This window comes from Chelonoidis abingdonii, chromosome 1, assembly GCF_003597395.2.
Source record: "Chelonoidis abingdonii isolate Lonesome George chromosome 1, CheloAbing_2.0, whole genome shotgun sequence".
NCBI lineage: Eukaryota > Metazoa > Chordata > Testudines > Testudinidae > Chelonoidis > Chelonoidis abingdonii.
The window spans coordinates 290497777-290522043 of record NC_133769.1 but is presented as its reverse complement, the minus strand read 5'-3'; the positions used below and the strand labels follow the sequence as shown (position 1 = coordinate 290522043).

The 24267-nt window shown below is 42.3% G+C and overlaps 1 protein-coding gene across 1 annotated transcript in view; it reads left to right on the top strand.

Moving 5' to 3' along the window:
• The window catches only part of SCEL (sciellin), a 72405-nt gene that overhangs the window by 23409 nt on the left and 24729 nt on the right, over positions 1-24267 (top strand). Inside the window, exons 4-12 of the mRNA XM_075061742.1 lie at positions 481-577; positions 1286-1348; positions 1723-1791; positions 5005-5073; positions 7023-7088; positions 8473-8538; positions 9849-9902; positions 15803-15838; positions 17636-17707. Of these exons, the coding sequence (XP_074917843.1) occupies positions 481-577; positions 1286-1348; positions 1723-1791; positions 5005-5073; positions 7023-7088; positions 8473-8538; positions 9849-9902; positions 15803-15838; positions 17636-17707 (592 nt within the window). The remainder of the gene's footprint in view (positions 1-480; positions 578-1285; positions 1349-1722; positions 1792-5004; positions 5074-7022; positions 7089-8472; positions 8539-9848; positions 9903-15802; positions 15839-17635; positions 17708-24267) is intronic.

Below are 24267 nucleotides of genomic sequence, written 5' to 3'. Positions count from 1 at the left end.
ACCAGGCATTAAGACTGTTCTTTAAGGCTATTTTGCATGTTTGTAACACATTAATGGATATTTTCTAATTCACTCATCAAATCAACTCTATTTGTGTTCAGAAGTAAATCAAGCTGTTGATTTTTAAGCTAAAATTGTGAATTCAAATGGGTGAAGTGGGATTCAGGGACTTCTACACTGCTTGCAGCACAGCAAGTTATTTATTGGTAAAACATGGAACACTTAGGTAACTTCTAATACCCAAATGACCCGCTGAACAATTGCACGTGTGGCTTAACAAACTGATATTAAAGAAGCCTTGATCTTCATGTGTAATATCTAAAGATTCAGTTTGTGCCATAAATATATATAAGTATATTGCAAACTTTCTCAGAAAAACAAGTATTTCTAATGCTATTCTAAGTTTTAGACATTTATTGCATAGTTTTTTCAATAGCTGTGCTTCTGCATTGATAAATACAAAGAGTCCCACTCTTACAGGGAAAAGCAGACAACAGGTTGTTCATGATGACAACAGCAAGCGAAGGACGCTGTTGCAGGATAGCAGCTGGATAAAGAAAAGACCTGACGAGGAGAGGTAAGAAAAGAATTAATTTCAGTTCAGGCAGTAAAGATCATATGCAACATATTTTCCCTGACTGCAGGTTAACATACACTTCTGGGTTTTTTTTTAAATTTATCCTATTATCTAATTTTTTGCAAGACTAATGCTTTAGCAAGTGGGTTTGCATTTATTTTACTATAAAATCTCTATTGGCCCAAACGAGAGGTGCTGCTAAATGCCTCCTGCAAGCTGTTAACATCCTTAACTTCCACTGTTACCACAGTGGGAGCTTGGGGTGCACAGCATCTTGCTAGATGTGCTCAGCACCTTACAGGATGGGCTCAAGATGACATTCCCTTATACTTTGATTAATGGAATACCTGATTTTCCATATCTGGAAAAATGCCAATCATTTAATGTTGACATTCATTTAAGGAACTTAATTGCATCAGGACCAATACTTTAACCTACGGTGGTGCCCTATTATTATGATTGGTATTACTATAATGCCTAGAAGTGGCAATCAAGTTCAGGCATCCATTGAGCAAGGCACCATACAAATACATAGTAAGAGACAGTCCCCATTCCAAAGAGCGTATAGACAAGAGCTGCTGTCAGTGGAGTTAAAATGGTTTAAAACTGGTGTTAGATATGAGTCAAGACATAAATGGTTGTCAAGAAATTGGTCTTTGTTTAAATAATTTGATTTTCACCAAAGATCTGACTTTTTTTTAATTGCAGTACTAATGAAAACTATGGCAGAGTTGTGCTTAACCAATACAAATCTCAAGATAGTTTACACAGGTACAGTAAGTAGTATGTCTATACATCTGTCAAATGGTATTGCCAGAGATAAAGGAAAATACACACACTGAAGTCCTGTTTATGCAAAGAACTTGTTTTGTTCAATTTGACCCTGCTCTTCCTCTCATTATCATTAATTACTTACCTTCTACCGACTTCAATGGGAACAGGCTCTGGCCTTTAACTCTGAATATATTGGAGTACTTCATAATGTCTTACATAAACATTTGCATATTGTTTTCATTTTGATCAAATGAAATGTTAAAATACATTTGTATATATGCTTATTTAGAATGTCATTTTTGCAAACAAATGCAAACTTTAAAAATAGTTTGTTTTTAATTACTTGTCTAACTAATTTTTCTTTATAACAGTAACTTGAATGAAAAGGAAGATCAGAAAGTTTTACTTGGCCAATACAGATCTGATACTACTTTAGACAGGTAGCATATTCTTATATACAATATTTTGTCGTTTTCATGCAAGTCATGTTTTGTATATGTTTTGTCTACAAAAGGAAAAGTATTAACAAGTAAAATGAGTGGCATATTAACTTTTGCATTTATATTCCTGGGGGATGCTCGACTCTGGCTCTGCCCAAGACCCCACTCCACTCCACTCCTTCCCTCAAGCCACACCCTGCCCCACCTCTTCCCACCCCTGCTCTGCCCGAGGCCCTGCCCTTGCTCTGCCCTGGCCCCTGGCCCCACTCCACCCCTCCTCCAAGCCCTCACCCCTGCCCCACCTCTTCCCGCTCCCGCTTTGCCCCTGCTCTGCTTCTTCCCATTCCCTCCCCAGCCTCTTCCTGTCCCACTCCTCCCCCTTCCCCCCCAGCACCTCCTGCATGCTGCTGAACAGCTGATTTGCGACACAGGAGGCGTGGGTGGGAAAAGCTGATCCGTGGGACTGCTGGTGGCTGCTGAACACCCTCTAATTTTTTTCCGTGGGTGCTCCAGTCCCAGAGCACCCACGGAATCAGCACCTATGTGAGGAGTGATATATTGGTTGCATAGTTCTGTGTCCAGAAAGCATTCAGACAGCAGAATGGTGTACCAGTTTGCACATAAGTTTATGTTGATGTTTAGACTTGTATTCACCTTCAAAAGGGAGTTTCTATTTTTATTATTCTGTGTCTGTAGCACTGAATAGGTTCTACTATAAAAAGGGATTTCCTAGTATTGTAAATGGAATTCCTGCTGATTTACTCACATGCAAGTGAGTGGAGAATTGGGTACTCTGTGTGACATATAAATATATACAACATTTCTGCCAGCAAATATAGTCTCTGTCATGTATGTGAATTAGCAATGGGGCAGCCTCAAACATTCAAATTGAAGAAGCCTCATCCAAATTTCTCATTCCTTCCGAGTCCCTACACTTCCCTCCCACAATGTATCATAAACCTCTACTTTATTTATGAGAAGTGTGGGGGAAAGGGACATGTCTTATTTTACCCAGATTGTTTCTCCCTTCTTATTGAGAACTAATTAGATATGTGGGGAAGAGGTGGAAGACATGCCTTAAAATCAGCTACTCATCATGATGATCTTTACGCTTTTACTTCTTTGTACAAACTATTACTGACTCCAAAACTGATGTGGTGAAGAATAAACAATAAAATTGCCTTCTATGTTATCTGAGTCTTGAAAAAGGTGATTGAACTAAATAAAAAGAACACATGCCAACCTCAGTCCTCCACTCCATTGTTGGCATGAGAGACTGAGATGTCGGGAAAGTACCACTAGGGAAATTAAAGATGTAGATTTGGATTTTTCTGCAGTGTCCTCAATAAAAAGCAGAATGAAGGACAAGGGTGTAAATCTCAGTGAATAACAGCTGGTTGAGAATTACTTTTAAGAATTTTTCATCCCTATGGCCCCTGTAATGTTAGCAAGCTTAGTGAGACCTCCAGTGGTCTTCTGAATAACAGCAGGCTACAGTCACAAATTGCCTGGGGCATGAGCAACTTGAACTACTTACATATCTAATTTTAAGAATTAAACAAAAATCTAGAAAACACATTGCACAAATTGGGGCCTGGAATGGCTATGCAAGAATTTCCATTGAAATCAATCGGTGCCCCACATGTGTATCTGAAGGCAGAATATGTAATTCTTTGTTTCAGTCAGTGACATCTGATTAGTAGTTCTCTTACTGAACATGGCTAATTATTGTTCTGTGTCTATTGCACTGGATAAGCACTCTTTTTTATAAAAAAACCCTGTAATTATTTTCATTTTTGTGTTTAAATAAATGGGTCTTGACTTACAATCATTTTTCAGAGACAAATGAGTGAGATAGTATCTTTTATTGCAGTGATTCTCACCAGGGGTTCGAGGCCCCTTGGGGGGCCACGAGCAGGATTCTGAGGGGCCACCAACCAGGGCTAGCATTAGATTTTATGGAGCCCAGGGCAGAAAACCAAAGCCCTGCCATATGGGGCTGAAGCCCAGGCCCTAAGCTCCGCCACCCGAGCTTGAAGCTGAGCAATGTACCTCTGTGAGGGCCCTTGTGACATAAGGCCCCAGGTAATTGCCCTGCTTGCTACCTCATAATGCCAGCACTGGCTTTTATATGCAGAAAACCAGTTATTGTGACACGGGTGGGCCGTGGTATTTTTAATAATATGTTGGGGCGGACTTCAGAAAGAAAAAGGGTGAGAGCCTTTGTTTTATTAGAGGAACTTCTGCTCATGAAAGAAAGAAGCTTTTGTGTGGCACATAGCTCTTCTTCAGGAATTTTTTTTTCTTCAGAGCTCTTCAACTGCTTTCAGTTATTTAAGCCAAACATTTAAGATAAACAACCCCAACTTAGTGTTTATAATCAACCTTAAAGTATATATTGTACACTTGATCTTTGTGCAGAACTCCTGTTGATATCAAAGGGAGTTCCACACATGGAATGAGGATAGAACTTGGTAAATGTTATCATTTCTGCTAGAATATTTGTGATACTCAGACTTTAGTGAAAGATAAAAATGCTATCTTATCCTAACAGTGAATTCACTAACAGTTTCGAAAAGTTTTAGGCAATGACTATAGAATCCATAAAAGGCATGAAAAGTCATGTGCTTGATCCTTAATGCAAATCTAATGGCTGAATACAATCAATATTAAGTACAAATAATCTAACCTCTTTGGCTAATGTTACCCCTGAAGGTCACATGTCTGTTCCATCACTGATTCTGTACTAGAGTTTCTTCAAATCACATTGATCTCTAAAAGCCATCATGAAAGAACATTGTACCTCTCATGGGACAGTGGAAAAGGGAGTTGATTATAAATATACAGTACTGCCTCATCAAAATACCTTTCTAACAGTTTGATCTTAATAGTAGTCACAGCCAGTTTCAAGGAAAAATTCTAATCATTTCATTTTAATGACGACTGTGGTAGTTACAGGATATTTAACCATTCAGAATTTGGACATAGTTTATAATCTTTTTTTTTCAGTCACATGTATGCATTGAAATTATATGTATTGGTTCAGTTACTGTACTATTCTTACTCATCAACATCATGTACTGGCTCTCATAAGCTATGCAGCCTCACCAAGTAATAGTTGATGTTGACATTTTATTCTTAGTGTATTTTTAAAGATATGATTCTAATCTAAATGTTTTATGAAAATGAATTTTGTTCCGTATTTCTGTACAGAATTTCAGACACAAAAGATGCTGATAAAGCGAATAATTCCCCACCCTTAGATAATAGGACAACTAACAGGTAAGAGTCTGAGACCTGCTAACCCTTAAAAATATCCTTAGAGATTCTTATTACTGTTATTTTATTAGTGATGCTTATATCAAGGATGAATAGAGAGCATAAACAATGGTGTGTGATGTGACAAAGATTTCAGAGCTGGTGAGAAATTTTTTTTATTTAGATGAAAAAAATTTTAATCAAACTTTTCAGCAGAAAACTTTGACTTTGTTGAACAAATGAAAACTGAAAAACTGAAAGAATTTTTGGCAGCTGAAAACTGAAAAAAAAATTGGGTTGGAGGTTTTTGGTTTTTCAAAGAAAAATATCTAAAAGTTTGGAGGAAACCAGATACTTTCTGTGAAAATTTTCATTTATTCAAACCCAATTTTCTATTGGCAAAAAGTTTTGACCTGTTCCAAATTTTTTGTTGAGTCAGGGATGACCACATTAAATATATACTAGTGTTTGGTGAACAACACTGAAAACATAACTTCTAAATTACTGTTGGCACATGAGTAATTTAAGTCTCCATTTGAGAAGATAAAGGTAAAAAAAGCTCAGCTATTATATTTATAAATGCAATTGGTCAAATTCCCTGCTAGTCCAACTTCATTCAGTGTCAGTTATATCAGTGATAAATTATGTCCAATATAATTGGTTATGATAACCAAATGGTACATGTAAGTGTAACCCTGGGAAGTGGTGAGATAATTCTGAAGTGAAACTGAGCGACTATGATATGTACAGTGCAAGTGAGACTATGCTTTTGTATTAAGATTGCTCACAACTTTGTTGTAAATCAGTATGGTAATGATATGTGAAATATAATATAAACTCGGTTTTACGTTGTGGCTGGAGATAATTCTGAATATGCCTAGAGAGAAATTCAGAAGAGGATTCATGGTGGGACTTAAACGGTACATAGGCTTTGCACTGGCCCTCTACACATATTCCCCTGGTGAATGTTCATAACAAGAATTGTGATAGATTCCATACTATATTTATCCTCAGTAGTTCAAAAGTTGAGACAATAGGACAATAACTTATGAAATGCAAACCTCTTATGAGGAAATGTTTGTAGGGTAGAATGTCAAATAGTCTTGTAGGCATGTACTTAAATGTACAGCATTCATCATCCATCATCATCATCATGGCAACTCCCAAAGAATGTAGCCTTCTTGCAAATCATGTGCCACCCAGACTGATCTCTACGTAGGTTGTTAAGATGGTCTGGCTCGATATTCAGTCTATGGCCATCATTGGTGATCTTATTACAACTCCAAAGCTTTTGGTGACCACATGATCACTGACCCTATAGCGGCATTCCTCAGTAAATGTGCTTCATACTTTGTTGAACTTCTATCCTAATAATAAGAAAGCATCTGAAACCAAACCAGTGCTGATGGAGGTGGTTGCTAGCTTTGATTACGGATAATCTCACTGATAGCTTTTGTTACGGATAACCTCATTCCTGATCTATGCATACTATGGCACACCTGATGAAGATGAAGGGAATCGAGAATGTACAGCATTGCCACAATAATAGTATCTGATTAAGAAACATAGAATTCAAAATGTGAAAAATAGAGATTTTTTTAATGTTTTGGTGGCTATAAAATGTAGTGTAGTGACATGGATGGATATAATGGTCAAGATTTTTACAAGTGGCTAATGATTTTGGGTGCCCAATTTGAGACACTTTAAAGTAGTCGGATTTTTCAGAATACCCTCTGAATATAAGGACCCTTCAATGTATCTTAAGTTGGGCATCCAAAACTGAGGCTCCTGAAATCACTAATCACTTTTGAAAATCTTAGCCAACATATGTGGCTATAATTGTACCAATTAGTGTTTATAATTCCATCCTTTAAAGAGTGCCGTGATAGCAAAGATCCCATTCCTTAATTTATCAGTTAAAATCATAACTTCACTGAAAAACAATGAGCAAACTAAGTCTCTTTTGTTAACAGACAGTCCTGGACTCCTTCAAATACATCGACCACCACCTCCACCACATCTCCTGTGAAGCACAAAAGGTATTCAATATCACCTTTGTTTTACTCTCTGAGGATATATACAGTACCGTTGTCCATCAGTAATGTGCTAAGATATATTGGAACAATAACTTCCTCTAACAAATTTGGAATTCTTTTAAAAAGAGTTCTGCTCCTGAAAATTATCATTATCTGGCTATTCCCCATTGGATCACTGTGGGGGCAGGGACTCTCTTTTTACTGCCTATTTGGGTGGGGTCTAGCACTGGTTCTTGATTAGAGCCACTACACACTACTGCACTACAAATGAACAATAATAGTACTTCCATAATAGATAAAAATTAGGGTTAGAAACTTGTTTGATTTCAATGGCATTAGCTGAGAGATGGAAACAGTTGGTTATGGAGTAAAGAACAGAGTTGCCACCTCTAAGGTTCAGAAGACTGGGACACCCAGTAGGATCCTGAGTCTATTAAACCGGACAACTGGCAGTGTGTACTGAGTACCCTTACAGATTTCCCAGGACAGTTACTTCAAAAAAGGGGGATTCTGGGAAAACCTGCACAGGTGGCACCCTAGTAGACAACTGAATTGTTAACTAAAAATGGGCTGCTGGTGGATACCCATTTTCTTGTGCATTACCTTCCTGGCAGCAGCTCCCAAATTCTGTCCCTTCTGGGTTTGCTCTAATTCCATCTCCATTCCATATACTAAAATTTCAGCAATTAAATTGTTGACATTGAAATTAAAGTATTGTTGTTGTGTTAGAATTGACATCCCTAATGAGATTAATGGAGGGCAGACAGTTTAGTCCCCTCAGTCATTTTCCTTAGGCTGTCGGCAGATTTGGGAAGACACCACTACATTAATTACACACGGTTCACATTTGGAAGGTTTTTCTTCACAGTAATGATGGCTACAAACTTACTTTTGTTAGAATGAAAACTTAGATTCTGCAGAATCTGAATGTGTTATGGAGGCCACGTAAATACATCAAGCTTTCCAGATCTGTCAGCTGGGCTTGGGGGTTTGACCCATCTGGTTGTCCCTCATGAGACCTGTTTTACTGGCACAAGGGGCTAAATGCTTACTTCACTTGAGCTGCACCAAAGAAGAACTTGGACCAAAGATTGTATTTTAGACATTGGTGGCACCACTGTAATTAAAGGTTTCACTTTATGTCCACTTGCATTAAATACTCTAACAGAATGAACAGAACGGTGTGTCAAGATGGTGGTTGCTATGAAGGCATTGGAAAATAAGTTTAAAAGAAGAATAATAATTTAGGAAATGTTATAAGCATTTTCTATATCACCTCTGAGATTCTAACATTCTCCTTTCAAAGTATTCTATAGATTTTAAAATTGCTGTTCATCCACTAAACACTACATACTCTATAACTGAATTATTAATTAACACTTAACAGGCAGTCTTGGATGCCACCACCGGTCTCCGGTTATAAGAACGCCACAGTTACTGTGGAAAACAAAGGGTAAGAACTAAGAATAGCGTTTAGGTGTTTATTATTATTATACCTGATCCTGCAAGGTGCTGAGGACCCTTAACTTCCACTGAATCAGCTCTCAGTAGCAGGTGTTTAGGAAATTCAGAAAAACTTGTGCTAAAATTAGCTGCAGTTATGTAACAAGTGAATGTTTAGTTTTTAATGCTACAGCTGCATCTGCTTTCTGTCTGATGAATAATGAAACTGCTCACATCTCAATGTTAAATATGGATGAATTATTGAAAATGTATATATTTACACACGCAAGATGTGGGTGTTATCTTTATTCTGAAGAATTGCATTGTGATCTCAGCGTTTCTAAGTGAAATTGTATTTACGGAAGCGAAATTATGTGAATTGAACTCAGTGTATAAATTTAAGCAAGTGCATACATATTTGCAGGATTGGGGCCAATGGGGGCTGAGGGAACCGATGGCCAGCACATCCCTCGGCTCGTGCCGCTGCCCACAGCCCCCATTGGCCTGGGACGGCAAACTGCGGCCGGTGGGAGCCACTATCAGCTGAACCTGCAGACATGGCAGCAGGTAAACAACCCAGCCCGGCCCGGCAGGGTGCTTACCCTGGTGGGCTGCATGCCAAAGGTTGCTGATCCCTGCTTTGGAGCAATGCCTTCAAATTTGGTAGGGGATTGCCCTGTGTCAGCGATAAGCCTTTTCCTATGAAAATCCACCCAAACTTGGCCATGTTGTATGCAAACACAAAAGCTTATATGAACACATGGGCCTGATGTTGAACTGCTTATAATTGTTTAAATATATTCTTGCATATAGATAAACAGTGAACTTTTTTCAGTAAAAAGAAAAACTTTGCACATACAAATTATGTATTAAAAGTATGAATATAAAATGTGGAGTTTTGTATGTACAAGGCTGAATAAATCTTCAACCAGTCAAAAAACGTATACCTACATAACTTGAAATGGAATATCTGATTTACCCAAAAATTTATTAAAACAAACAAACCAACCCACTAACTCTCTTATGGACAAATTTCAGCTGCTTTGGTTTTGTTTTTACCAAGTTGTTGGGAGTTGTGGGTGTGGCAGTCTGAAAACTGCCCTTTCATTGAAATGCTCTCTCCAACCTTACCATGGAAGGGTTACGTATATTTCTGTAATAACAAATGAATGTATAGCTTTTTGTGAAGGAGCACGCTAATTTCACCATTCTCAGTATTCTATTGCACCTCTCAAATGTATTTCTAAATGGTAAATTAGAGAATGATTTTCTTCTTAAAGAAAAATGCTCAGATACTTTTCATTGAATGTTTTAATACAGGCAGTCCAGAACCCCACTAGATACAACCACCACAACTACAGTTGATACTAGACGGTAAGACTGAGCACAGTGTTTATATTATGATTAATTCTGAACCATGCTGTAGACTTCTTGCTGTTTTTTTCTGTGCTGCAGTACAGTTCCTTTCAAGCCACTTAGCTCACTACAGAATAGCAACTCTGTGATATTCCTGAGTATTCTCTGAAGGTCTTTTGCCAATGGATAAACTTCCAAATGGATATGTAGATGCAATACATTTGTTTCCTTGTGCTTTTGATTTCAAAAGCAATTTGTAGCCTGGCATTTTGCTGAACGCTTATGCATTTTTCTTCCCTCGCCCTTACATTTTGTTTACTATGTGTGTAACCAGAGAGTTGTTGTAGCTGTGCTGATCTCAAGATATGAAAGAGACAAGGAGTTCTGTGGAGCTCAAAAACTTCTTTCACCAACAGAAGTTGATTCAATAAAAGATATTACCAGACCTACCATTCCCTGTCCATAGAGTCAGCAGTTGCAGGAAGTTAGAATTCAGCATGAATGCAATTAATGTAGCTTCAGTAACTGTCTATATGCACAAGATTTTTTGGGCGATTCTGGAAATTACATTACAGCCAATGTCATACCATTCTATATGTAACTCTAGTGCCCTCATAGCGAAGATGGAGTCTGCTCTGCAGGCAGCTCTGGCCAAGAGAAGGCATGCGCAGGAATGCAGCAGGAAAGAAAGGGAAATATTTATTTGCAGAGGGATGAGAGGAGAAAAACAACAAGGGGAAATATAGGGGGAGCAGTAAAACAGGGCTGCATTCAAATCAAGGCCCCCCTGGCCCAGTTGTAGCACAGTCTGGAAGGGCAGACACCAAGCAATGTGTCTACACACAGAGTTCAGGAATCCTGAGCAAAGTTCCAGTCCAGTGGTGAGTCTTGGGTGCTCCTGGTCATCTTCAGCGCCAGTGAACTTTCCCCCAACAAACCCCTCTGGTGCCCTCTTCTGCCACTCTCTGCAAAGCCACACAGAGCGGCCACTTCCCCACTTAACTAGCTAGCAGCCTCCCCCCTTATTTCCAGTGCAGAGTCACAAGCCCCAGTACTCACAGCCCCATGCAGCTCTGGGCAGCCGTGATACTGGGTCCACCTCCGGCCTGTACTTGTTGGGCGATTCCTCCCTAGCACAGTGCTCCTCCTGGCTTCTGTCCTGGGCAGGGCCGGCTCCAGGCACCAGCAGAGAAAGTCCGAGCTGCTTTTTTTTTTTTGGCTTGGGGTGGCAAAAATGGTAGAGCCTTGGTCCTGGGGGATCCGTGATCAGCTGCCCTGTCCTTCCCAGGCTTCAGACAGGTTCTCTGCTGCTTCACTTTGTGAGGGCCTGCGAGCTGCAGCCCTTCTTTCTCTCTGGAATTCCAGAGCAACATCCTGGAATTTCCCTCCTTATTCTTCTGCTCCCCCTCCCCCCTTCAGAAAAAGATTTACATGAGCCATGCTCTCTAAACCGCAAGGGGTTACATATACAGAACTGTTTTCTTGCTGTGATATAGGGTATATATCTAAAATTTATGACTAACTCATACCCTGGCTCGTGTAACTATGGGGAGGGGGGGACAGAAATGGAATCTGGGGTGTTGTCTGCTACAGTTATCCTGGCAGGGCAGGATTCCATCATAGGGCTGCAGCTCCATGCTGTGGGGTGCATTTTGCTGCTCCTCTGAGTGGAAGCAACCTGCGTGCCTGCAATCTGCCATCTAGTGCTTGCTCTTGAGAGAGGATATACACCAGCCAACACAGGGGGAAGAGTTCTGTCCTCTACGCAGCAGATTAAGTCCTCTTGTGGATATGATGCATAGACATGAGCATTAGCTGTTTTGATCTCACAGCACTCCACACCTGTGTGCAATGTAATAATCATGCCCTGCTATTTGCTTTGTGGGAGGAAAGGCTCCCCACTTCCTTTTCCCTCCTTTTACAGTGGAGATGGCATGATTGTGCCCATTGAAAGTTGCAAACAAGAAAGGAAAACAACAATCAAACACACAAATACACAGTGCATGAACCCTAACCCTCCCCCCGCCCCTACCCCCAACAAAGCTTATAGCATTTTATAAGGAAATTTCTACCTTTGTCTATATGGGTTTTTATGCTGCTTTAATCTTCTGCCACTGTCATTTGCATATAATCTAGCCCACTATATAATTTTAGGTGGCTGCAGCTATGTCTTCTAGCAAAAAGGAGTTGAACTATGACACTTCTTATTAGTCCAACTCTTTTTTTGTTTTACCATAACATATTTTAATTTTTAAAAATGGTGAGAGATATTTCTACTGTATACACATGGCATATAATATTTATTGTATGGTTTTATCCAACTAGTTATACAGGCACTGTTTTGAGTCAAATAAAGATGCAAGCTTTGCAATTATTTTAATAATTTGTTCACTACCGTCCAGCTTTTTAACCAAGATTCAAAATCACTGCTCAATAGAAGTATGGCACCTGATGCTGAAGTTTAGTTTAATAATAATAAGAGCTATACACCTACCTCTTAGAACTGGGAAGGACCTTGAAAGGTCATTGAGTCCAGTCCCCTGCCTTCACTAGCAGGACCAAGTACTGATTTTTGCCTCAAATCCCTAAGCAGCCCCCTCAAGGATTGAACTCACAGCCCTGGGTTTAACAGGCCAATGCTTGAAGGACTGAGCTATCCCTCTGTTACATCATTGCTTGCTGCCCTCATTCTCATCAAAATGATGGATTTTTTTTTTACAAATGGTGCTCATGATGCATTTATTTTGGATTAATTTCAATATCTCACTACTGTGGCAATTGTGGAAGTATCTCAAGTAACAGAGCTGCAGAATGACTGTTAATGTCTTCCCAGTAGACAACCACCAAGTACTGAGCAAGGGAGGAGTAGAGAGTTCTACCTGTTTTGGGCAAAATTGATATGATTCTTTTCCTTGGCCTCCTCTCCTCTTCCCCTTTATGCTGGCCTTCCCACTGCTAGTATATTTCCCTGCCTTCATTACTTCTCTTCTCCCACAATCACTGGTGAGCAGGAGCCGGTTCGCAGGAACCGGTTGTTAAATTTAGAAACTCTTTTAGAACAGTTGTTCCAGGACAAACAGTTCTAAAAAAGCTTTTAAATTTAACAAAAGTTTGGGCAGCTGTCCATCCCGCCCCCGGCCCCAGCTCATGTCCCCCTCCTCCCCTGAACGCTTCACCCTCCTTCTCCTCCCCCTCCCCTGCTTCCCGCAAATCAGATGTTCACGGGAAGCCTGAAACAAGCAGCAGGCAGGTAAGCTGGGGCTGGGGCGCACGAGGAGGGCTCCAGGAAGGCACGGTGTGGCCCAGTCCAGCTCCAGCTGAGCAGCTCCCCCGGTGCTGGCCTGGCCTCGGCCGAGCACCCCAGTCCGATCCCAGCCAAGTGCCCCCAGCTCTGGCCCCAGTGGCTCGGGCCCTGCAGCACCAGTTCTGGCCGAGTGGCTCTGGAAGTCAGGCCCCGCAGCTCGGTCCTGGTCCCGGCCGAGCGGCTTCCTCCTGGCCCGGGAAGTTGGGCCCCACAGCGCCGGTCCTGGTCCTTGCCAAGCAGACCTGGCTCAGCCCGGGGAGTCAGGCCCCGCGGCTCGGTCCTGGTCCTGGCCGAGCGGCTCCGGCCCGGCCCGGGGAGTCAGGCCCCACAGCGCCGGTCCCGGTCCCGGCCAAGCAGACCCGGCCCAGCCTGGCTCGGGCACTGCGATGCTGGGACCGGTCCCAGCCAAGCGTTCCCGGTCCCGGCCCCAGGAAGTGCGGTAAGGGGGCAGGCAGCAGGGAGGGGGTGTTGGAAGAGGGCAGGGGAGTTCGGTGGGTTGTAGGGGGGTGGATAGGGGTCGGGGCAGTCAGAGAGCAGGGAACAGGGGGATTGAATGGGGGCAAGGGTCCGGGGGGGGCAGTCAGGAAGGATCAGGGGTTGGATGGGGCGGCAGGGGGCAGTCAAGGGACAGGGAAGGAGGGTGGATGGGTCAGGGTCCCGGGGGGGAGGGGGGCGTCAAGGAACATGAGGGGTTGGATGGAGCACAACCCCCTGGGGGGGGGCATGACCCCCTCATGGGATGAGGTGGAGGGAACCTGTTGTTAATATTTTGGCAGCTCATCAGTGCAAATGCATACCCTATACACACACAATTGCCCCGCAAGGCAGGCATTGTCCTCGTGAGACTTTCATGACACAATTCATTCCTGGAGCACCTCTGACATATGTCCTATTTTGTCCGGGACTTTATTAAGACCTGTCCTGGCTGTCCGAACTTTTTTGGCAAAAGTGGGCTTTTGTCCCGTTTGCTCTTGCCAACTGATCATATATGGCCACCCTACCTCTGATCATCAGTTGGCAAGAACAAACAGGACAAATGCCCACCTTTGCCAAAAAAAAGTGGGGCACACACTCCTAGGGGGGCAAAGAGAAACATATGTGGTGGAGGAAGGGGCAATGCCAGTGCTTTGGACAGGGCAGGAGGGAGAAAGGGCTCCATCAATCTATGGGGAGACAGAGTTTGAGTGAGCAGCAACACCAGCCAAGCAGGGGGGCAGGCCAGGCTCAGGCAATGCCAGCCCCACACAGAGTGTGTGTGTGTGTGTTGGGGGGCAGCAGGGCTTGGACGACAAGTGACACCAGCCCCTCAGGGGGAGCAAGCTGGGCTCAGATGAAAGCTTGCATGGGGGATGGGGGAAGGCAGGGCTGGGGCCAGCCCCATGTGCGGTGGGGGGAGGGAAAAGGCCAGCTCCATGTGTGGCAGGGGGGGAGGGGAGACAGGGCTCAAATTAGTGGGTCAGGCCAACCCTGCACAGTGTTCTGATTTCCCTTTGGGGTATATGGTCACCTTACCTCTGATTGGTGTTGCCACTCTACACTTGGCCATCAAAGATGGGAGTGAAGTGATTAATTGTTCATATTTGTAAAGTGCTTTGAAGATGTACGTGCTGTTTTTCAGTGCTTGGTATTATTATAGCTAATAATAGCCACCAATCAAAGGAGACCTTCTGACTTCGCTTGAAGCATGTTTTAGGAAGACCATGAAGTGGCATGTTTAGCAGAGTTGAAACGAGATTAAAATCAGAAGCAAATAGAGAGATGTGGACACTATTTAAGCAGGACTACCATAACATGGCAAGAGTGGGGAATCAGAGCACCACCAGCCGCGCACTTCTCAATTCTAGGAAGAAGACCCTACCTGTCTATCCCATGCTTATAACTATGATTTCTTGGAAGGCATTCAAATAATAAGCAAGTGGTCCATTGCTGGTGGTAGCAAAGGGTAATTTGCTAGACATCAGATTTTTTTAAATTAATTTTTTTATTTTTGCTATTAAGAGAAAGCTAGAGTGTAGAGATGAATCATTCCTTTGGATCTGAAAGTAGTGAGACACAGGATTATCCTGTTATCTTCAGGAATGGGGTTACCCAAATATGGTCTGGCTTCAAAGAAAGCTCTCACTAGTTTTCAAGTAGTCTTATGAGCCAAAGAACTGCTCTGAATTTTTCTGAATTCACTCTGTCCAAGCATGACATGAATTTCTATAGTGTCCCATTTCAATTCCGTGTTAACCAAGCACTAATTACAGGGCACTTAAAAGGAACGTGCAATCCATGTTAAGTATCTTATCAGTTCCACTATAATTGAGCTTTTGGCTGCCAAGTGAGTACTGAAATCAAAGATGTGTTGATCTGAGTATGTACTTTGGAGAATAGTTTATTGACTCATGATTGTCTAAACTAAAAACAATATGTAAAAATATAATAGAAATGTCTTATTTTATTTTCAGTATGTTATCTATATTGATTTATGCATTATTCATACACTAAGAAAACGTTGTCTTATAAGGAAGGAAAAGTAAAATAGAAAGTTAGATTTTTAAATACTTGAGAGTGCTCCAGTAGCAGTGTTTGCAACTTCACATCTGAAGTGCTCATGGTTCTCTTTCAACAGAATTGCTTCTTCAGAAAATCCAGAAAGGCCAAAGATGTAAGTTTGTGATATTTTAAATATTACTTGTAAAGCTCTTAAGCTTGGAAATACAGCACCGTTCTGTGCATATTGTTGTGTACTTGCTTTTAACAGAATGAATATATGATTTAACTGAGATTTTCCTGATCACACAGGAGCAAGCAAAGAGGACATCTCACAAAGTATAAATCTCCTTATCCTTCAAATAGTTTAGAGTATTTCAATGTACATAGCTCAGCATTTAAAATACAAACAACCTCTCTCCCCCAAGCCACCCCCCAAAAAAATAAACTTGTTCCCTTATTTTAATTCCACAGTTGTCGTTATTGCCACTACGAAGGTCACTCAGTGTTGAACTGACTCTTTGGAGGCAATCAATAAATGGAAGAAGAGTAAATGAGGGAAAGAGTAAAATAATGGGAGGGGAAATAGTAAATTAAAGTCTTATTTAAGGTAAAGAGTTGACGGAAGCTAAACTGATATAAGGCCCTCTTAAACCAACACAGAGGAGTTTTGCCAGTTTAACTAAATCAGTTTCTAAACCTATTAGTTAAATAAGTAAAATATTCACACACAGAGAAAGCTTAACTGACTTGTAATTTCATGGATTGGGTCTATCTACTATAGCAGTTCTCAAACTTTGTCATTGTGTAGATCTCATTTTAACAGAGATTGTCTGTCTTTTGGATCACATACACTTGGATTCCCAATCCAGTAGCCCACCTTCTCTCCCATTCATTATCTTATAACATCGCTGTAGAGACAACCCCACATATTAATAATAATAATTAATAACTAATATTATGAACGTATTTAAGGTATTTTAGTTGTCTTGTAATGTGATTTAGCACCTAGATATAAGGAGGGAGAACCAGGACCATATACAGCCAGCTTTCTTTCGACTGATTGCAAGTGTTCCACAGAGCACTTTGAGAGTCACTGCCCTCAGAGCTTTATGACATTCATATTACATCAATTCATTTCTGCACAATAAAATGTCTAGCTAGTTCTTGAGCCTACTAACACTTTTGTGCATGCTTAACTTCACTTCCACAAGTAGCCCTGTTGACTCGTGGGGACATTATTAAAGTGCATAAGTGTTTGCAGTATCAAGGCCTTAGTCTGCTAAAGGTGTTGCAATTATTATTTTGATGAGAGAGAAATATGATCTTAAAAATTAGGAAAAATTGACCAGTACTCTACTCACATTATTCTTCATATGCAAAAGTTCATATCAGATCTGCAGGGGGGGTTTTCCTACAAGCACTTCCAAACCTTAAACAAACCACAATTTATTATTGAATCCATAATGTTAAAACAACCAATCCAGAAACACTAGTTTTTCACAAAGCTGAATGGATCACAGCACTGATGTGCAAAGAAGTGTTGTATGTGTGAGTACATATGTAATTTTAAAAAATCTGTGGAAAGTAGTTGTCTTTTCTCAAAAAAAATCCTAACTCAGGGGTTCTCAAACTTGGGGACAGGACCCCTGAGGGGGTTGCAAGGTTATTATGTGAGGGGTCGCGAGCTGTCAGCCTCCACCCTGCTTTGTCTCCAGCATTTATAATGGTGTTAAATATATTTTAAAATGTTTTTCATTAATAAGGGGGGTTGCACTCAGAGGCTTGGTATGTGAAAGGGGACACCAATACAAAAGTTTGAAAACCACTGCCCTAACTCATTACTGAATTTTAAACCTAAGAGATACTGTACAATGATGGGTACTATTATAACTTATGTATATGGAATGAGATTTATATGACTCAGTCATGTTACTCATGAATTAAATATATATATAACATTATATTGCAGGACTATCTATTCATCAGAACAAACTACACCTGAGAGATCAAAAACTGATGTAGACAATAAAACCAGAACAAGGTATTACAAATAGGCATAATCAGAATGATTGGTATGAAATGGGAAAGAGAAATATAATGTAATAGATTTGTTAGACTTCAATATCTGATGCGTTACGTGGGTTCTGTGGATGAGGGGAAGCAGTATGGACCAAGTTTAGGACTAGAAGCCAGAAACACATGAGTGCTAATCCTGTTCTGTCAGTGATTTGCTGCATTATCTTGGAGAAGTCATTACACCTTTTGTGCTTCAATTTCCACAGGTATCAAATGGGAGTAGTGTGGTGGGAAGTAAAGACCCCATGCAGGCAGCAGCAGACACTAAAAGAGTTAATGAAGAGAGAATTGCTCCCCTAGCTGCTGCTGAATGGCTAGTTTGCAACAGCTGGGATAAAAATTTGCAACCCAGACAGAGCAGGGTGGCAACTGGAGAAGTTGAGAGTCACCAGAGAGAAGTTCTACAACAGGGATCAGCAACCTTTGGCATGCGGCCCATCAGGGAAATCTGCTGGCAGGACAGGACGGTTTGTTTACCCGCAGCGTGAGCAGGTCTGGCCGATTGCAGCTCCCACTGGCCACAGTTCACCCTTCCAGGTCAATGGGGGCTGTGTGAAGCGGTGTGGGCCAACGGATGTGCTGGCCGCCGCTTCCCACAGTCCCCATTGGCCTGGAACCCAGTGAACCGCGGCCAGTGGGAGCTGTGATTGGCCGAACCTGTGGACGTTGCAGGTAAACAAACCATCCCGGCTTGCCAGCAGATTTCCCTGATGGACTGCATGCCAAAGGTTGCCGATCCCAGTTCTACAGCATCAGATGGGGGAAAGCTCCTTAGAGAGAGCAACTTTCAGGAAGAAGGATCCAGGAAAGGGACCATAAGGAAAATGGCTACAAAGGCTGTATGTAGTAAGCAGTCCAGGTCGGCAGCAGGGGACCTAAACAAACAGTCCTTCCCTGCCTAATGGTGGGACCCAGAGGAGAGGTGAGCTTGGGTCCTCCTACAGCCTCCTGGAGAGAAGGAGGAAGGGACTGCTGAAGCTCCAGATTCAGGCTGGCAGTCCTAACTTAAGACTACTGGACTTTATATTTCTTCCTGTTTTAACTTTCTTTGTTCCTCCCTGATGAAGAAGAGAGATAGAGATATGGGGTCAGGGCTGGTGGTTGGAGGCCCATCACAGGACCTTTAGGATCTTGAGGTGAGACGCCCCTTACTTCCCTGAAAGAGGAGGAACTCAAAATGACCCAGCCACAGGGTGGAACTGTTAAAAGAGGCTGAGCACTACAGGCTGCATTTTGGAGCTGATACCAAAAAGGAAACTGGGGCACGACTGCCTTTTTTTTTCAAAGATTTGGCCACAAGGGGGCACATTAAAGGGCAAGAGGCTGGATGCTAGTAGTTTTTGCCTGCTTAACACAACTCACAGACAAGGGTTAGTTAATGTCTGCACAGTGCTATGTGGGTAAAGGAGCCATATTAGTGCAGAGTATTGTTAGTGTTTGGCAGAAAAATGTAAACACAATTTAATGTGACAAATATAAAAAATGTGTTTTAAGAGTTAGTGTATGTGGTACTGTATTTTGAAATACATATAGATAATATTAATCAACTATAAAAGTTGTCAATGAAGAATGTGAAAATGTTGATTATTTAAAATCCAGGCAAATTGGGAGGCTCGTCAGAATGGAAATAGTACATTTTCCAGTGTATTCAGTAATAACCGTGCACAAACACTGACTCTGTGCCCTTGCCTGTAATACACTGCCCTGACTATGCAATTCAGCTATATGGTTAAAATTGTGAATTCATTACAAGAAAGATACTTTTAGAGATGCACTGAGAATTATAGTGGCTCACAATTTGCAATTTTTAATTTTGAATAGGAAAGGGTACAGATTTTAAGTCAGTTTAAATTAGCTCAGTTTAATTGATTTGATTAACAAAGTATAATTTTTGGAGATCTGGAACCATAGCATATGTTACCTTGTATTTTCCAATAAATTCCGTAGTACATTAGAACAGTCCAAAATCAAGGAAAACACCCTGAAGATGTCTGGCAGTGTAATTCTCCAGGAAGATAGTGCTTAAGTGAAACATTCCCATCCACAAATCTTGGAGATTTTACAGAATAAAATATACCAGTTCATTAACTAGGGATATCACAGCCATTCCCCACTATAAAGGCTTCTTAAAGTCTTCCTTAATCCTCATTCTCATTCAGTTCATATCCATCCTCCCCTAGTGGTTCTCATTAACATATCAAGCTTTATATTCCAGTTCCTCCATTGGTGGAGAGCTGTAGGAATACTATGTGGCTGATCCACTATGTTACTATGGTAACCTTGCTCTGCAGTTTTTTTGTGTCACTATGTAAACTATAAGTAGCCTGCAAAACAGAGGGCTAAATATAACCTTTTATTCTTGATGTAACCAATCCTACAGTTTTCTGCACCTACAAATTCTGCTAAATGTATGTATCCAACAGTGCTCAACAGAAACACCATTTTCTGTTAAAAATGCTACATTAATGCTATAATTTTGGCAAAAAATATTTTCTCCACACTCAGGAAAATTAACAGTAAATCTATTTTCTAGTAATGTTGAAATTCAGTAAAATAAAATTAAGGTAATATTTTAGTTTAAGTGTGAAATACTTTATTGTCATGTAATTTTACTCAGAACTGTAATATTTAAATGCATTTTTAAAGATACATATTTACTTGGATTTTGTTTTTTCTCTGGAGAGATGTTAAAGTATTAATGAATTACTCCCCATTTAAAATGACTGGAATATGATACTTAATTCATCTGCCTTCTCTTCTGTAGGGTACCAGAGTACAGCATTCTATTCATTCTTATGTGACTGGGTTAAATATGGATTCTTATTAATATTTATGAGTGCACGATAGCTATCAAAGCATCTTCATTTTGAGAGGGCTGTGTTAGCTAGCAAAAACATATAACTGGAACAGACATGTATACTATTGGATACTACAGATTATACTTTATGGCAAATCAATCCCTGATTTTCTTTGCCATCCTCATAAGATCCAAGTTGTGGTAAATCACCCCTTTTGAGGAGAACTGTAACTGACTCCCTGTGGAAGTTGTCAGTGCTAGCAGGAGCATGATTTGGAGGGAGATTAGCTGAGATGGCTGTAAGGTGCAATCTCTCTTTGGGACAAAGGCTGTGGCTACACTGGCAGTTTTGCAGCGCTGGTAGTTACAGCTGTGCTCGTACAGCTGTGTACGGCCAGCGCTGCAGTGTGTCCACACTGACAGCGACCAGCGCTGCAGTGTGTCCACACTTGCACCAGTTGCAGCGCTGTTGTGAGTGGTGCATTGTGGGCAGCTATCCCACAACACCTGTACCCATTTTGCGCTGTGGGTTTGGGAGGGAACGGAAGGGTGCGGTCATTCCGCTTCCCTGTTCCAACGACCCCTGGCTGCGAGGGAAATCGACCCCCCCGGAAGAGTGCACCTTTTTATTTTTGTTTTTTAAACTTACCCCATCCCGGCGGGGGCTTGCGGTTTGCTCCATGGTCCCGCTCCTTTGAAGATGAGCCGCCGGCGGGAGCGCGGCATGCCCCGCTTCCACTAGAGGCTGCCAGCCGGGGCGCGGGGACGCTAGCGCTCCCGGCCGGGGCTCCAGCCGATTGAGAGCAGAGTCCGAGCTTGCCGCGCTCTGGCCGGCTCCAGCCCAGGATATGGCGTGAGTAGCGGAGCCTTCATGCGCTCGGCCGGGCTCCAGCCATGCAAGCAGAGTCGCAGAGCTTGCCGCGCTGTTGCCGGGCTCCAGCCTGGTGATTGCGGAGGTTCGCGACTGCGCGCTCTTGGCCGATGCCCGGCCGATGCCGCAACCCCGATCTCCGCAGAGCTGCCGTTCCAGACAATGGTTTGAAAGGGCTGTCAACTGGTCCTAAAAGTCCGGCATACACCTGCCTCAGGGCTGAAAGAAAGCTCCTAGGTGACTGTGGTTACAACCAATACAAAAATGCTTAAAGCAGAGGCAGCAAGGAACCAAGCGAGACATGTAGAAGTCCTGTGCTAACAAGTCAATGAGCACCTTTGCATCTGTCATGACAAGGAAAAAGGATGCATTGTTCTTCAAGTAACGCAGAATGGATATAAGCGCCAGGCTCTGTAGTGATGTAGAATAGAGGATGAAAATAAATGGTTTGGTAGTTTTGACTTTGAATTATACTGTTATTTCTTTCTGGATAAGGGGGAGGAAGGGTATTTGTGTGTGTGTGTGGTGTTGGTTGTGTTTACAACACGGCACTGACAATGACTATGAGAGTCTCAAATGAGTCTGGAAACTAGCCAGAGTGTCGGCAGAAGACACCCCGACTACTACCGGTCCAGAGCTCCGGCCAGAGTGCGGCAACCCCGCTCTCCCCCGGACGAGCTCCGCCAGAGCGCGCAACGCCCCACTACCCCTGCCGGGCGCGACACCCCAACTCTCCCTGCTCGTGAGCCCGGCAAAGTGCCGGAGAAGCCCGCTCTCACCAGCCGGAAGCCCGGCCTAGAGTTGCGGACAGCCCGATCATTCTCTGCCGTGCTTTACTCCTACCCAACCCCCCTCCTATCCGGCCTGACACATGGCGTGGAGTCTAAGGGTACCAGAGAGGCGAAAAGGAATGCTGGATAAATTTCTAACCCTGGAGGCCATAAAAATGCCCAGCGCTGCAACAGCAGCACGCTACACCGGAAGCGGACCCAGGTGTACAGCCAGCGCTGCAAACAGGGAGTTGCAGCGCTGGCTGAGCTTTTAAGTGTAGACACCTGCTAAATTGCAGCGCTGTAACCCCCTCACCAGCACTGCAACTTGCAAGTGTAGCCATGGCCAAAGAATGTTAACTCCACAGTGCATTTTGCCATGCAAGCGTCTTTGGAGCAGTGGGTCTGGAATCTGGAGCTCGGGGGCTATAGAGTCACTCTCTCTCTCTGATTCAGTGACTGTTTGAAGCAGTTGTTCAAAATGAATCAGTGTCAACAGGACAGACTGAGAGAGACACCCATCCTTCTCCTTCAGCATAGCTCAGTGGCTGGCGCACTCTCCTGAGGGGTGGGAGACCCCTGTTCAAATAATTTCTCCCTGTCAGACAGAGAGAAGAATTGAACCTGGGTCTCCCACATCCCAGATGCGTGCACTAACCACGACACTAAAAATTATACAGTCACTTGGAGCAGGAGGACACTTTTGAATGGGTCCTGATCTAGAAGGCATGTACTGAGGGTACTGAATTGGGCCCCGCATACAAGATAGGCGCTCCTCCACCTATCTCCCTCCAGTTTGAGGATTGCACTGTGGCTTTGGCATCCAGATCTCTGGAGTGGGGAAGCAGTGCCCAGGCCCAGAGGCCAAAGCTTCGGAAACTTTTGTAGCAAAAATGTAGGAATCTACAGGGTTAGACAGCAACTGAGTGGGGCTTTTGTGGATCACAGTGGTGCCTAAAACTGGGACTTAAGTCCCTTTGTAGATCTGGGCCAAAGTGCCAAACATCACTTTTTGGTATAGATGGGCTTGAGGCCCTCACTGGGCTTCTGTGTATCTTGTCCCCTCTATTTCTTGCAAAGGACACACACAACCCTGAGGCTGCATTAACCTCTATGGAACTACCAGGGGGGAAAGAGTGGGAGCCAGAGATGGGAAGATGAAGTGTTCTTCAGTGGGTGGGTGTATTTTGTGTGCTCATTGACCTGGTGTGGGTGTGGGGACATCGTCTGACATCTGACTCATGTAAAACTTTACCCTGTGCTCATTTATTCTCTATCTTAAAATATAATATATACACCTGTCTTGAGTACTACAATCCACAATTAACCTGTGTAGCTGCCTGCAGCAAGATAGTATTGAGGGCAGAAGCTTAGTAGGATTCACAAAATGATTAGATCACCATAAGATTAATGAGAACATGTTTAAAGGACTATAAGCATTTAGGCTTCAGTGTATAAGCTAACTACCTGAAGTTAGAGGGAAATTTCCTCTATAAGCAGGTCACTACATAAATTACAGGGTCCATTCTTCTGAAACATCTGGTACAGGTCACTGTCCGAGACAGGATAGTGGTTAGGCTGGACCTCTGACCAGAATGGGAATTCCTATATTCCTATGTATAGCAGCCAAACATCCACACTCTCCTTCTTCAAGTCCCCCACCACCCCTACTCCTCAAGAATCTTACTATTTTTCATTGCCTAGCCTTCGACGGCTAATCATATTCTGTCTCCTCCTGCTTATATCCCTAATGGAAAACAAATCTATACTATTAACCAATTTTTAAGTTAGAGTAGTAACTGACAGGAATGTCAGTTATATAGGGCACTCTCTATACTATATAAAGTCTATATGATTGACAGTCCCTGTAAGTTACTACTCTAATTTAAAAACATCCAAGTAGGTTAATTAACACAGACTGTTGATAATTACAGTTGAGGATATAAGAATGTTTTGATCTGCTTTCTAAATGTCTAATCCATTCAGGTATACTTTATGGTTCTCCTACTGCAGCACTTCTACCACAAACTATAATGTGGAAGATATATTTATTTATTACATTAGTAATATTTCCTTAATTCTCACAT